This window comes from Drosophila simulans, chromosome 2R (assembly GCF_016746395.2).
Source record: "Drosophila simulans strain w501 chromosome 2R, Prin_Dsim_3.1, whole genome shotgun sequence".
Taxonomy (NCBI): domain Eukaryota; kingdom Metazoa; phylum Arthropoda; class Insecta; order Diptera; family Drosophilidae; genus Drosophila; species Drosophila simulans.
Window position 1 is genome coordinate 10204053 of NC_052521.2, and position 15891 is coordinate 10219943.

The 15891-nt window shown below is 47.7% G+C and overlaps 2 protein-coding genes across 3 annotated transcripts; both read left to right on the top strand.

The window, feature by feature from the left end:
• Window positions 1-4399: 4399 nt before the first annotated feature.
• On the top strand, window positions 4400-11189 carry LOC6734239 (eukaryotic translation initiation factor 4 gamma 2). Its single transcript, XM_039292880.1, has 4 exons — window positions 4400-4411; window positions 5735-8310; window positions 8433-10261; window positions 10331-11189. Exons 1-4 carry the CDS (start codon window positions 4400-4402, stop codon window positions 10507-10509), a joined length of 4596 nt encoding a protein of 1531 aa, XP_039148814.1. The 3' UTR covers window positions 10510-11189.
• Window positions 11190-11329: 140 nt separating this feature from the next.
• LOC6734240 lies at window positions 11330-12108 on the top strand. Of its 2 annotated transcripts, none has more exons than XM_016167963.3 (2): window positions 11330-11803; window positions 11874-12108. In XM_016167963.3, the coding sequence occupies exon 1, from the start codon at window positions 11398-11400 to the stop codon at window positions 11797-11799; it is 402 nt and encodes a 133-aa protein (XP_016027292.1). In that variant the 5' UTR covers window positions 11330-11397; the 3' UTR covers window positions 11800-11803; window positions 11874-12108. The 2 variants fall into 2 exon arrangements, with proteins under 2 accessions (XP_016027292.1, XP_016027291.1); XM_016167962.3 differs by having other exon boundaries at window positions 11330-11799.
• Window positions 12109-15891: the final 3783 nt, after the last annotated feature.

The following is a 15891-nucleotide window of genomic DNA, read 5'->3' on the forward strand; positions in this document are numbered from 1 at the left end:
GACCTTCAGCCACTCGGTTGTTGTGTGTGTAGTGTGTTGTGCGTGTGTCACTGCTTGCTTTTATCATTTAATTTCGCATTCAAACGTTTCGCACCCTCGGCATCAAAAGGATGTGCAGTGAAAGGATCACGGGGACAGCACACAGCATACAGCGAGTCCTGATTCCGCTCCTGCTGCCAAAAGTGCGTGCGGTCTTCACTCCACTCGACGTTTTGGACGGCGGACGGAAGGACGAAGGACAGACGACTCTGCGTTGTCATTTTTCATTTCGCTCACAACCCCCGTCCCTCAGTCGCATTGCCGAAATTTGTATATGTCGAAAAGTCCGACATTCCAGTCGGAAAACAGAGCGTGCGGGGCCGCGGGGCGGGAAGCGGGCGGAGGGAGGTCCTGGAGGTGGGGGGGAAAGGCCAGGCAGCTTCATCCGGATCCGGCAATTAGGCCAAGCGTAAAGCGTGCTGAAACTATTGAAAAGGACAAGAGAGATATATAGAGTCAGCAGCCAGTGCTGCGAATATTGGGAGTTTCGGTGGAGTTACGGGGGAGTTGCGGGGTGTGCGGGGCTATGTGCGTGTACGCCAAATCGTTTTGTGATTGCCGAAAGCTGTCTTCGGACTTTATTGGTTTTTTGGAACGAGATTTCATCAGCACTGCCAGAAAATTGGGTCCTAAATATTGGGCATAGCGGGAAAAGTTCTAATTGTCCGACTTTCAATTAAATATTTGCAGCTATCGAAATAATCGAAAGTGCATCGATAAGTAAATAGATTCAATAAGTAAAAATGTTGCACATCAAAAATGAGCACGGGAATACCCTCTAATCTACACATTTTACTTCGCCTCTATTTATAATCTTAAATTATTCACTTGCTTTGAAGTTCATTAGTCCTATAAATTCCTACCCCTTTTGCCAACTGGTTTTCTTTGCAGTGCATTCGCATCGAATATTATATTATCTGAGCATTTTTGGACAATCATTCCTATTATCAAAAGTCATTGACACCCTTTTATTTATTTTTACATTTATTGTTTTTCCCCGCATCGCACCCCGGCGTTATCCTGCGTTATCCTTGCGATAATCGCTTACATGCCACTTGTCCTTGTGCGAGGGGACGCTCAAGGATGCTGGGCGTGCGCGGGGCTGGCGGGACGAAGGACGATACAATGCCGTGAAATAAGGATTAATGGTGTACACGATTATTTGTGCCGGGTGACTGAGAGACAAACAGACGGTCGGTCGGTCGGTCGGTCGGATGAGCAAACATATTAAAAAATACAATACGAAAACTGTCGCGAGGGCGAGGGCGCAAGGATATTCATGGGGTGGCGTAGGTCGAATTTAATAAAACTCAGCTCCTCAAGTGTTTATCCTGCGGATGCAAGGGGATGCTGGGTGCTGAATGCTGGGTGCTGGTTGCGATTTCGCCACGCTTCTGGTTGGCTGGCCGAGTTCACTTGCCATCCTGTCGGCTTTCTTCTTAGCCGAGGGGTGCTCACTGCTCACTGCTCACTGTTTAGTGCCTGGCAATTGTGTTGCCCCCCCTGGCTTGGCTTTTCCCTTTTTCTCGTATGATGAAGAATTTATTTGAAAATTAAGAAGACAAATTATTTAATTTCGACTTTATGAGCTTTTGCGACGCACCCCCACCCGTCCCCCTTCCCCTTCCAACCCAATCGAGCGCTTTAATTTTGAATGCGAAACGGACGATAGGGATTGCGATTTCCGGGAAAAGGGTTCGCTGTCGGCCATTTTGAGCGCGGGAAAGGCTCTTTGCATTTTATGCGCGACGCGGTAATAAACACGCAGCCACGGCTTAGACTACAAAGTGGAGTGGGCCATCGGACTTGGCACGAGCACGCCACAAACTTAATTTCATTTAGTTTTATGTACATTTCATTAAGCAAAAAATGTCCAGGCATCGCGACGGCGACCAACATTCAAGTGTCCGGACTTTGGACTAGGTCCTGCACATAAACCCGACTATGGGACTATATAGCTATGGCGATAGCGATAGCGATGGCGATGGCGACTTGGGGACAATCAAGATAAATAGCAAACGGAATTTTTATTGCCGAAAGGATACGACGAAGGGCGAAACAAAAGGCAGCCCAAAGAGTTGAAAGTGTTGACGTGACTACTGTGTCCTGTGGCCTTTGTCCTCGATGTGTGCAGCCAGCCAGGATAGTCTCACAAACTTACTACACACACACACGCACGCACACACACGGGCCACGGAAAATTGTCAGAATGTTTTGTATTTTCCAAATTTATTGCCGGTGGCAGCATTTTGTTGTCGCTGCGACCATAGATTATCTCATCGTTTAGGAGGCCCTAATATGCGCCGGAGTCAGTCTGAATATGATTTATAGCCAACCTACCGATATATGATCGTTGCGGGCTTGTTTACCTACGAATCCTTTAGCTTCGCCTTTGCCTTCGTGTCCTTATCCTTCCACCTTGACGCTTCCAGCAGCTCCAGCTGCGAGCCGAACATTTTTAATTACGCTTTTTACAAGAAAATTAAATGGCAACATGTCATCACTAATTAAATTGTTCTTCTGTTCGGTTTCCCACTTCTTCATGGTTATCCTGCGAGTGCGACAGTGTGCGTGTGTGTGGAAAACCAGCAAGGAGTGGGGGAGGCAAAAGGGTTGTAGATGACTGCGTTGATAATGCCAGGGAAATACATATATCAAACGGGGCGATAGTGCGGCCTAGGGCACGGACTACAATGTTGATGTGTGCCGCAATATTTAAACTATATCTGTCACTGGTTGCTAACGATCGGTCGTTTCAATTAAATAAAATTATACCCTCTGTAAACGCTGACGAAAACCATTTGAAAATTATGGTAGCAAAATGATGACCTCGTTTGTGGGCTTAGTAATTAGTTATAATTTACAAATTTATAATCACAAGATGCAGTTCTAGATATGAACGCACATTAAGCTAAAAAATATTGCATTGCGCTTAGATACTGTTTTTTCTTTCAAATCAATAAGAAAAATATTTTATAATACAATATTCGCTCACTAATTTAATATTAAATTGATGGGAAAGTTAGGTCATGTACGAATAATAATAAAATAATATAATAGTTTAGTTTTATAACAGCTTAAGTAAACACATAAAAATCTTGTATGTCATGTTTAAATGAAACTCTTCTTGTACAAAAGATCTGCTTAAAATGCAATTCAAATATTGCGGTCATCAAAAATTTGTCAATACTTAATCGAAATAAACCTTTTACAGTACTGCTGAGTAGTCGAGCTGGTTCGATAATTTTTGGGTCATCGCTATTTTTCCAAGTGCCACACCGTGGATTGTGAATTAGCTACGTGGCACATTTTTAGCTAAGTTAACAGGCTATCGATTGCTGCATGCGAAAAATCGATAATACTATTTTCTGGCCACACCGATAAAACCAAACGCACATCGATTTTTGTTCCAGCTCTATTTCGTGGAACCTTTGCGTGATTTGCTATACGAAATTACTCAAGAAAAGGTTAGTAAAAATAATTTAAAGAGTATGCTTTGCAAAAGGTTTTTTGCTGTCTTTAGACAGAATATGGAAAGCACACTTCGTTGCAAGTGGATTTTCCGCACTTTAGCCTTTAAATTTTCCACGATGTGCCAGAGAAAACCGATTCGATTGTGTGTGTATAAGTGTGTGTGCTTGTGTGAACGTCCTCGTTTCTTCACGGCGAAAAATCAAGTATTGAAATCAATAAAAGTGCGAAGCTCCCCTAGATGCCATAGTCGCTCCATCGCGGTGATAATTTTCAAGAGCAAGCAGGGTCGAAATTCGTCAATCAAAACGTTAATTCGCATGAATCATTTCGAGAGAAAAAAAACACAAAGAAAGTTTGCGCGTATGACTGTGTGTGTAGGTACACCTATTTGCGCCACAAAATGGCGTCGGCACGTCGGAAAATCTCAAATGCTGTGTTGACGTTGCCCGCTGCCTTTGCTTGAGTTATCTGCAGTGCCCCCTCCCCCGGGCAGACAGCCCTCTCACGGAGTTAGAGTTTTTTCTTCCATTCCATTTCCACAGCTTCACTTTTGGCGTGTGCCTTCCAGCTGCTCTCTGATCTCCCACACACACGCATTGTGCTGCTTGCATGTGTGTGTGCTTTCGTCACTATCGGTGGGGAAAAAGAAGAGTGCGTTTTTTCATGGGTTTTCTCAAGATATTTGCTCTTGAAGCCCACGAAAAACTGGTAAAATAAATACTATTTGCAATGTGGGTGTGCCACTTGGCCAGTTAAACATGCAGACAGCGACAAACACTTGTGCACAAGAGCCGAGCCGAACGCTCGAATTGAGGTCAAAATCATCCACAACTGGGTCTGTGCGGAAGCAGGGGGGCTCATTTCTCAGGTCGGGGTCGACGCCTCAATGCAGCAGAGGGTGGGTTTTCGCATTGGGGGTGTTTAGTTTTGGCTTAGCCCTTCCCCGCACGAAAGACTACATTATTGCAGGCCCAAAGTTCGTATGTATGTATGTGGTGTACTCGCACAATGACAAATCGCAGGGTTGTTTGCGACGTCGTCGTCCTATGGCCAATCAATTAAACCAAGCAAATTGAGCGGAATGGAGTAGTGACTCAGCTAATCAGCAATTGCAACCCCCTGCTTGTTGTGCGCCTCTGCCTATTTCCCGGGGTCAAGAGACTTTAATTCCGTGGCGCAGAAGACCAGCATCGCGTGCGAGCGGGATGGCCAGCTGGCTGGAAAGCGGGAGAGAGGGAGAAAGAGAGGAGATCCCCAAAGCTGAGGCCATAAACCCCAACACAAAGAAAGGACACTGACACACGGACGCAGCTTCTAGTTCTTTTCGGTGCATGTGTGTTGGTGTTGTTTGAGTTTGTGGTGGGAGAGAGTGCGCCAAACAAAGAAAGCTGGAACAAAGAACGGCAGGCTACAGCAAATGAGTCAATCAAGCGAAAGTAACTTGGCAAAAATAAAACTTAGCAACGGCACAAAGCTGGTTGGCATTGTGTAAGCCTGTGATTAATTAGAATCTTCCCAGCACTTAATGCTCAAATGGCAATGCCACCAACACTTGCACACATGCGATTGCGGAGAATGCGGCAGTGCCGTTTCAATTGGCGGGAGAGAGTGGAAGTGGAATAAACTTGAAGGTGCTCACCCGAGGTTATTTCCATTAAATGCATATTTTCCAGTTTGGCTGGCAGGTGATGTTATTGTTATTGTGCTTGCTCGCAGTGAAATCGAGTGTAAACAAAAACAATCGTACGAGATTAGCAAATAACGTCCATTTAAATAATCCCACACGCACACCACTACGATCAGTTTTCTTTTGTATTTTTGTCACAATTGTACGTAATTGTCGATTCGCCTGATTTAAGACTAATTTTTACTAATTTGCCACGGTTCCGGCTTTTGTTTGTTTCCACCTCTCATTTCTCTCCAGGATTCCCTAAACGCAAGGCCGTACCCAGTGTGACGTAACGAAACGGAGAGACCAATCCCAGGTGTTACCACGCAGGACTTGTTACTTCTAGCCTAAAGGAACCAACCAGGAAGAACCGAAATCGGAAGGAACATTAGTAGAGTTGGTCTTAAATAGGATAACCAGCCACCCATAACCCATAACTTGTCTCTGTGTGCGTACGCGTGTGTGTGTTAGATTTGTGTGCGTTTCGTCGATTGTCCCCAAGGATCATCAGAACCACAGAGCAGACGAGGAGGATCTAAGACCCTTAACTAGGATCCAGATCCCCAGAAAACGGGGAAACCAACCAAGACGCCAAGAGTAGCCCACTCCGTGCCACCCAAGCACGCACCCATTTCGCCCCCGAGTCGATCAAGAAAAGCATCCACCATTCCTCTATCAACGTACGACGCCGCTCCCCTTTTGCACTCTTACGACGACAGTCCGCAGCGTTGGTCCGGAGTCACCAACGGGCACCAGGCAGGCGTCATCATAGATCAGTTTCGGGGCGGTAAAGCGATCATCATTGAGGGAGGCACCAGCACCGGTGATACGAAGAGCATCGGCGGCGGCAGCGATTTACGACTGGTAATAACGGCCAATCCCAGCGAGATCGAGCGCAATTACGAGCAGCCAACCAATCGCGGTGGTGGCGGAGGCGGCGGCGTTATCGGCGTCAGCTGCGGTGGCCAAACCCCACCGACACCCTCGGTCGGCAAAACCCTGCTCAACACCAGTCCCAATCTTCTGCCGATCACCACAGCGACCGATACGTTTAACAACCTTAAGAATCTGGTGAAGATCGACAAGGGCTCCTCGCCATCGTCAGGATCGAATTCGCTTGGCGGCAATTACCGCAAGGGCGGCTCTAACGGCTCAGGATACAAGAGCGCCGGCGGCAACGGAGGATCTCCGGCCATAAGCGGCAACAGCGAGGGCGGCAGGAACGGCAGCCGATCATCTGGTGGACCGACCGGACACTTTTCCACTGGCTATAGCAAGAATTCCGTCAAAATTCGCCAACACGACAGTGAGGTGAGCCCAAGACCTCGACGATCTTACCAGGGTGACTCGTCGTCGTCGCGTTACTATCCAAAGAATAGTGACATTTTGGGTCAAGGCTTAGGCGGCAACTCCGAAAGCTACAACGGCAGTTCCTCCTCTGGTAGATACCAGCAGCAGGATCAGCAAGGCGGTTCGCATCGTGGTAGTCGCAACAACTATCACTCAAACTCCGATGGCAGCTACAATCGATCAATAAACTCAAACTCCGTGGGAGGAGGAGGGTCTGGGGCAGTCGGCTCTGGAAGCGGTGGCAGCAATTATCGCTCCGCCCGCAACTACGAGAACGGCAATGGGAGCAACGGCCCACAGCCACGTTACGGCAGCGGCAACGGGAACGGCAACAGCAGCAACTCCAACTCCTCATCCGGTTACAACGGATCTGCAGCGAGCTCAACCAACAGCAAGTCGTCGTATGGGGCTTCGCGCGGTGGCAACGATGGAGGCGTGAGTAGCGGATACAACAGCAACTACCGCGACAACTACGAGGATTCACCATCGCACCAGCGCTACAACAACACCAACAGCCTAGAGCGAAACGGAGGAGGCGGATTAGGGGCAGGAGCGAGCGGAGGACCCCGCAGCTACGGCAGGTCTGACGCAGATCGTTACGGGGGAACCCCATCCAGTCGCACACCCAATCTTCGCAACGGGAATGCGTCTGCTCAGATCTCTGGCTCCACTTCCAATTCTTCTAACATTTCTCTGAACTCTGGATCAGCGTCGACCGCAGGAGGAGGCACTCCTCATTCTCAACAGCACCAGGAACGATCCCAGGCTGGCAAGGCAAGCACACCGCCACCGATCACCGGACGCTGGATACCACCATCGTTGCGCCCACAGCATGGACTCACCCAAAGCGAAAAGAACGACGCCGTCTTCCGGCGTGTGAGGGGTATTTTGAACAAACTAACGCCCGAGAAGTTCCAGGAACTGAGCGATGAACTGTTGAAGCTGGATCTTAACTCGATTGCCATTTTGAACGGCGTGATTTTGCTGATATTCGAAAAGGCATTAGACGAGCCGAAGTACTCGTCTATGTATGCGCAGCTGTGCAAGCGACTTTCCGAGGAAGCCCCGTCATTCGACAAGGAACCAAGCAATTTGTGCACCTTCTTACGCCTGCTGCTTGCGGTCTGCCGCGACAAGTTCAACAACCGACTCAAGCGCGACGAGAACGACAACAGACCTCCGCCCGAAAATGAGGCCGACGAGGAGGAGCGCCGCCATTTGGCCAAACAGCGCATGCTCGGCAACATCAAGTTCATCGGAGAGCTCAACAAGCTGGACATGCTGTCGACGAACGTGCTGCATCAGTGCATCATGGAGCTATTTGACAAGAAGAAGAAGCGTACGGCCGGTGCGCAGGAAATGTGCGAGGACATGGAATGCCTGGCTCAACTGCTCAAGACTTGCGGCAAGAATCTGGATTCAGAACAGAGCAAAGAGCTGATGAACCAGTACTTCGAGAAGCTTGAACGTCGGTTAAAATCATCTGAATATCCTCCGCGGATACGTTTCATGCTAAAGGACGTCATTGAGTTGCGCCAGAACAATTGGGTGCCACGCAAACTGGGCACCACCGAAGGCCCCGTCCCCATAAAGCAAATACGCTCGGATGACGACTCAATCATACGCACCCCGTTCCCCAATCGCAACCGTGATATGCGCAACAATGATCGCGACTCGGACAGCTGGATGAATCGTTTCCATCTGAATATCCAGCCTGGCGGCTACAATGACATGTTTAGCGGACTGAGTGTTACGGGAGCTTCTCCGATTGTCTCGCCGTAAGTATTGTGAACGTCATGGAAGTAATAAACACACTTTTGCCTGGTCGGGTGTATAGTTTGATTGCACAGTTAATATTAATTACTTTGAAAGTACAATGCCTAATTTTAAAAAATTTCAGGTTCGCTACGAGCAATCGTGACCGAGACCGCGACAATCGCCAGTACAACAACCGAGGCGATCGCAACAGGGATCGCGACCAGGGCGGTAGCGGCGGAGCTAACTATGGCAATCGCTACAACAAGCACAACCAGAATGGAGGAGGCAGTGGCGGAGGATCCTCCAACAACCGGGACCGGGATGATTCGCGTAGGAATAACGATCGCGACAGGGATCGCAATGAAGGACAGTATGGGGGCAATCAGCTGCTGGGTAGTAAGGAATTGGCACCGAGGTTCAAACGCAACTTGATCACCACGAACCAGGATGCGGTGGAGAACTTGCAAATGCGCCCGGCAGCCAACTCCTTGCTCTTCCGAGCGGCCTCCCAGAACCAGAAGTTTCCGGCCACGTTGCCCATGTCAACACCACCCAATAGCAACAATCAAGGCAGCACGCAGGGCAAGGATCAGGGCCAGCTCTCGAACTCCCACTACCCTATGCTCGGCACGCCCACATCCCATCTGATCAATCCAACGCGTCCCTCGTCAACACCGTCTGCTGAATATGCTGATAACCGAACTCTTCTGGGAGTGCAACAGGAGAGGGGCTTGAAGGCCACCTCTTCTTCGCCGAACTTTTCATCAGGAGCGGAGAAGTTGGATTTAGACGGTCAGGCGGGCAGAAAGGGATCGCATGACGGCAAAGATCAGGGCAAGAATGGCTCGGTGGAGAGACCAAGCACTCCGGCCGGCGGTGTTGGCTCGGCCAAGCAGCAAAAGAAAGATAAGGGTCCCAACAAGGAGGAGCTGTCTAAGAAGGCCAGTCAGTACTTCAAGGATAGTTTCTACTACGACGAGGAAGAGGATGCTGAGGTGACGGAAATTGAGGTCAAGGATATTGATGACGCAAAGAAGGAGGAGGCCGACGCTGCTCCAGTTGAAGACTCGGAGGTAAAGGAAGATGCTGCAACACCTGTGGCCACTCCAGATCGCTTCGCCAAGCTTGTAGATGGTTTCCTCGAGCTGAAGCTGCCAGAGAAGGTGCTGAAGGATGTGTGCATTAATCTGCTGATGGAGGTCTTGGACCGTGTAAACGATGTCTTCCTGGAGCGTGCTGTGCGACTTCTGCAGACATTGCGCAAGCAATCCAATATCAAGCCGAACATCGTGGTCGAGATATTCAAGCAGGTGGTCAACAAGATGAACGAGCGAGAGGCACTCAATCCCCGAATCGTTAGTCTTGTAGCCAGTGTGCTGGCAAAGACTATTTGCGAGCCGGCATTGCTGAAGCTAAGCGATATCGCCAACTTCACGGACAATGGTCAACACTATCCGCTGTTCCTGCTCGTGTTGCAGCAACTGGTCAAGATCATCGGCAAGGATGCGCTGGAGGAGAAATTCAGGGCGAGCAAAGTGGATCTTATGAACAGCCTGCCGGAGGCGGATCGCAACAAGGAGCGCCTGGCCGGGATACTCGAGGATCGCAAGCTTTCTTTCCTTTATCCGCTACTAAAGGTGCAGGCCGAGATGCTGAAACAGCTGCAAAGCGACCCGAACCCCAACAACTTCTACAAGTGGATCAAGGCCAACGTTGACAACAAATACTACAAGGACCCGGGCTTTATCCAAGCCCTAATGACTGTGGTGGTCAAGTATGTGACCAAGGAGACGACACTGGCGGACAACCTCGACCCCAAGGAGCACCCTGAGAAATCTGTGACCCAGAAGGAGCAACAGCTGCTTGAGAACTACAGTCAGATGCTGCAGACCTTCCTGGGACAGAACGAGCTTCAGTTGATAGCTCTCTATGCTCTGCAAACGTTTTGCTACAATGAAAATTTCCCCAAGGGTAAGTGCTCAACATTCTAAATCAAATCTGTTTTATCGGTAACTTATATTTGCGTTATTTTTTCGTTAGGCATGCTGTGCCGTTGGTTCAAGTATCTTTACGAATCTGAAATTATCGAGGAGGAGGCATTCGTCCTGTGGAAGGAGGAGATTTCCGACAAATATCCAGGCAAAGGATCCGCTTTGTTCCAAGTGAACGCCTGGTTGACTTGGCTGCAGGAGGCCGAATCTGAGGACGATGAGGATTAGGAAGCACCGCAGTCCCGCATAATAACAGCGCTATATGTTTATCACTTCCAATATTTATTCACAAATCGATAATGATTACATGATGAAAAACAACAAAACTAACAAAACACGAAAAATAAGAAAGAAAATACCATCAGGATGGAAGTTTGAAATCGCGGTTGCAAAACTTAGTCAAATTATAGTAAAAAAGAAAAACAAAACAAAAAAAATTAATCAAAATTATTTGATATCCAACAAATTCAAAGAACATTAACAATCAATTATCAATAAATAAAGCGCAATAGACGTCAAATATAACCGATATTTATCCATACATCATAATTCCCATTGACATTTCAAGCATAACGAATAATTAGTGAATTTCCTCAGCTTTTTTAAACATAACAACCGGAACTGATCTTTAAATCGAATAACGTTGATTTCAATTGCCTTTTTTTTGGTACTCTCGACGATTCCCCTTTTGTGTATTTAAATAAGTAGGTCAAATCAAAGCGACAACATTAACATTATAGAAAAGGAAAAACCAATCGACGCGCGCCGAAGAGAGCGAAACAAAATCTGAATGTAATTGTGAACAAAATATCGTATATATGTATTTAACTCAACAAACGTAAACATTAAAAACTCGCCCACATTAAATAGAGCCTTAATAAATGCAACCAACACTGCGAACGGCGAAATCAAAAGGACTTTCATTGGCTATTGAGGGAGTAGTACAAATTCAAAATACGCGCTTTGGCTCTATAATAGCTGCCTATCGATAATATTTTCGATTATTTTAAAAAGCTATCTATGGTCGTTTCATTATCTGGCAACACTTCTCCGGTCAAACTTGCAATTTCATTGTTTTCCTTGTGAATATTGCTTGTTTATGTATAAAATTCGCAAATGATGGAGAGCGTTGCTGCTGATGTTGTGCCTGCAAAGGAGTCTGGTGGTTTTACCTCACATTGCGTCCACTTGTCGGCGGGTCCCTCGCAATTCACCGTGCGCGCCCTGAAAATGCAAGGCAGCACCATGCTGATCATAAACCCCAAGGGATCCGAGGTTTTCGAGGAGCTAGCGGTGGCCATGCCCTCTCGCAATCCCGCCAGCAGCCAGTCCGTGTCCTCCACAATCCTGGGCGGACACGGGCAGACCGACTCATCTGTTCTGGCCGCCAAATTGAGTAAACGCTACTGCCGCCAGTTTTACGTGAGCCTCAATCTCAAACTGGATCGATTAATGGGCCCTCTGTTCGAGAAGACGCTAGTCACCTACATGCAAGACCATCTGGAGCACTTCGCTTGAGTGGGTACAACAACTTAGTGTGTCGTAAATTTAAGCCTCAATCGCTGACTTATTTCTGGTTCACGTGCACACAGGGCTCGCCTGCGCTACCGATGACACGGCGCCGCGTGGGGGTCAACGTCTATTTCGGGGACCGGCGGCTACCCCACGGACGCAGCTCCACGTACTCAACGCACTCCATCAGCTAACTATCTGGGATCTCCGATTCCCGATCTCCGCTCAGACGTCATGCGGCGGCCGAGTGAGCGCGAACTTTAAACGTGTATCGGTGAAACGAATTTTGTACAATAAATTTATTGCCCTAAGTAAGTTTACAGACGTATGTACGCTTTATCAATTGTGTCGCGATAGCAGTGCTCAATGTAAGGAGAGGTCACCCGCTGTGGGAGTGATCGCGTGCCACCCGCATGCTATTCATGCTGCTTCACCACCCAATGATTTGAAGGTCAGTTTGGCTGCACTGATGATCGCTTGATAGGTGATTTCCCCGCCATCGTATTAAATTCGAATATATGTGTGTGTTCGCAGTGCGCCGGTTCGTTCATCCGGCCTCCGTTCCGGTTTCCCTTTCGAATGAATGTTTAGAGTTTAGGCAAAAGTTAATCACTGATTGTATGTAATCATCATCCGGAAGTTTTCCAAATTGGTTCACATTTAGTTTGATCACTGAATACCTCTGACTATTAATATCATTCGATTTTAACTAGAAAAGGTAGTGGGACACCACTTTCAAATTAGTGTATTAGTATTAACTAGCGGGATTACAATTCACAATGTGATTAACAAGCTTCAAAATTTTGTGAATAATACTGGTTGAAAATATATATCCCTTGTTAAAGTTCGTTTAGCTTTTGAAAAATGATATTGGTGATGACTTCTTTCGATGAAGCTATAGGAATTCTCAACCCACGAGCAAAAAGTTGATGTCACTTCCTGCATGAGTTCCCAATTATAATGATTGCGATATCCAAAATATCCAAGTCATTATTCACTATTTCAGAATGGTTCTATGTCACGGAAAGTCTGCAACTTGAACAGTTTGATACTCAGGTATCAGATAGTTGAAGGACCAACGCGACACCTTCATAATGCCCTTTATCTATCGGCATTCTCAGACTGAAAGTTGGCTACACTTCCTGCCCGCCAATCGTAAATATGAATCGGTTGATAAGACGTCTGAATTACCCCCGCCAAGAATGCCAGTCATATTTATAATGGAACAGCCCCCAGCAGCGTTGTGCAATGGTTGTGTTGGATCACACCGCCTGGAGGTGCCATTGAAACTTTTCCGCTTAACATCCCAATGGGAAGTAGGGAGCAGCAACAAAATGAAAAACACTAATGTACGAAAAAACAAATTTCGCCTCTCATAATAATGCCCAGTCTAGACGAGATATTGTCAGGCGTATCAGTGGTGGTAACAGCGACAAGAGCATATCGCTCCCAAAAAAAAAATAGCAGCACCCATTGAACGGGTATAAAAATAGAGCTCCAGCCGGAAGGTCTGCGCTCCGGGGTCTGTGGGCTCCCACGAATGTCTGGAATGTTTTTTTTCCCCCGTTTTTATTTTTTTCTGCTTTTGGTTCCCCCAGTTGCCTAATAACTTTTCCTTTTTGGCCATATCAAAAGCTGTCTGGCGATAAGCGCCCTATAAATAATAGATCCGAGTCGGCCGAATTCGAGCAGCCATCTGTAATTATCGGGTCGGGATGTGAGTGCGAGTAGTTGTGGCTTCCATGCCTCGGTTGCATGTCCCTGGCTTGGATGACTGGCTGGCCCGGCTGGCGGTACATGGACTTTGGAAGTCTGTCGTTGGCGGCAACAAAGTAATTAGCCTTCTGCGGGACTACCATAGCCATATCAGCGCCCCCAGTGGGTTCCCACTGCAGCGATAAGCCGGCTGGACTACGCGTGGAACCTTCTCCGCGGCGGCTGCTGCTGCTACTGCTGATGCTGCTGCTGCTGCTGCAAATGTGCATCTTGGCTGATAAACCCCTAGGTTCAGGCGCACGCCCACCGGTCAAGCTGGAGCGCGAAACGGAACGGTTCGGATCGGATCGAATCGAATCGAATAGGAGATCCCAATCCGAATCTGCTGCGAGGGCTTATCGGACCACCAGGCCACCTTTGCCAGCCATCCAGACCCCGCCGGTTATCGGTCGAGTGTTGTTAATTTGATAGAAATATTGAACATCATTGCGCCCGACGGACTGCACCCTGCCATTCCGGATCGATCCGGATCGCCGCCGAGTGTCTATCCGCCTAGTTGGTTGCGGATTTGTTATTATTTACGCCGAGATTCGGACCACGGAAAATTAATAAGCGCACACGCTCAGCTCCCCAACGGAAATTCGCCAATGTTCGTTGGTATTCGATTCCGATGCGGAGAAGCCGAGAAGCCTCTGGACTTTGGGAATGTCCAAGGGGGGGACGGATCCCATCTCAGGGGGGGTGTTCGGTTGACTGGGGCGGTGGTGACAATGGGAGCTGGCTTATCGACAGCCGCTCGCGCCATACAAAGTTCATACTGTCAGCCAGAAAATCCGGATTTTTTGTACTCATTTTCTGCGCGGATTTAATTGCCGGCAAGCGGCAAAAAACATAAAAATTAGGTTGCGCCTGGGGTCCTTCATCGCCTGTCTTCGATTTGGGGAGGCGATACGGACCCAAGGCCGTGCTTTTGGAAGATTCCGCTGAACTGACCTCGCCATGCGCGACTGTACCTCGGCTCGATTGTCCGGCGGAGCAGTTGTGGTCCGATTATGCCCCTATCTATTTATAAATCATGATTCGCCATCTGGTGGGGGAACTGGAATGGGTACGGCTACGGGGATTGGGATGGGTACTGCGAAGTGCAAATGGCAATGAATACGCTTCCACGACCACAACCACGTTCGCCTCCACCTGTCGCACTGCTGATAGAGGGCAAGGGCTTATCAAAGTCCCTGATGTCAGGTTGTCTCTTTACGTAAGCCAGGGACCCCACTCGTTGGCCCGTGCACAGGGACGGATTACGTCGTGGGGATTGGTCGATTGGCGCTGGTGGTGCTCTGCAGCGCTGGGGTTGGGCGAAGGTTGCTCCCCCAGTGATTCACGGGACCAGACAGCGCCTCCGCCGCGCTGATAACGACGATAGCTATATAGCTGGCTGATAGCTGATTGCCATAGCCACCACCACCCAGCAGAGCGCAACTCCGCGTCCCGCCGAGCCATTCGCGTCATGGCGCACCAAGTTTCGGGCCAAAAGATATGGTACCATGGCGGCATGTGGCGGCGTCTGTTGACTTGGCGTGAGATAACCAACCACCACCACCACCTTATCGCCGTTCCAGACGCAGCGCCCACACACTGAGGTGAAACCGGCGGCCAAACCCAAGAATGAATTTCTGGGTTTTGGGATCGTACGCATGCATATCGTACACATGTGGGGGAGGTTTACTATTTCTGATAAAGTGATAAAATTATAAATGAAAATGTGTGGGGTTTCACAAAGCAAAGTTTTCAGTGTACTTAAATTAAATGTGATAAATTAAATAAAATAAAATTAGTGTTATTTATCTTATGCAACACATCAGTTGGGGCTTATATCCATTATAAAGTTCGGAATTGAAGGATCTCTTCTTAGCGCAAAGCTAACTTTATAAATAGCTATTGAGCTTAAAGTCTAATTTTAACTATGTAATAATAAAATATATTGAGAAATTGATAAATATATTACAGAATTGAGATTGTTTGGCTTCCACAAAAGTTTATCCATTCCCTTAGAATATATGGATCATATGGATATGGATTCTAATTGTCTGCTTAAACTTTTGATTCTCTGTCTCAAAACTATAATTATTCACATTTTAGTCACAAGCTCCAATATATAGTTAGCTCGGGAAAACACTCAATTGTCTCTAGGCTTTGTTTTAATAATACATCTATTTATGGAAATGATGCAAGGCGATCTTATAGTGGCCTCTTTGTAGATTCTAGAACCAGCCATCCTCAGGCATAAGATCTAGATGGGTCTACAGACGAATTAGTCCATGCGATTTTCTCTAAGTGCATTAGTACGACTCCAAGAGTTGACGTACCTGTTCCAATGAA

What these genes read in the sequence shown, in the direction of transcription:
- LOC6734239 (XM_039292880.1), top strand. An exon ending in GCTTCTCCGATTGTCTCGCC is followed by an intron (nt 8,311 to 8,432) that starts GTAAGTATTGTG and finishes AAAAAATTTCAG; the next exon opens with GTTCGCTACGAGCAATCGTG. An exon ending in CAATGAAAATTTCCCCAAGG is followed by an intron (nt 10,262 to 10,330) that starts GTAAGTGCTCAA and finishes TTTTTTCGTTAG; the next exon opens with GCATGCTGTGCCGTTGGTTC.
- LOC6734240 (XM_016167963.3), top strand. Translation starts at nt 11,398, where the DNA reads ATGATGGAGAGCGTTGCTGCTGATGTTGTGCCTGCAAAGGAGTCTGGT.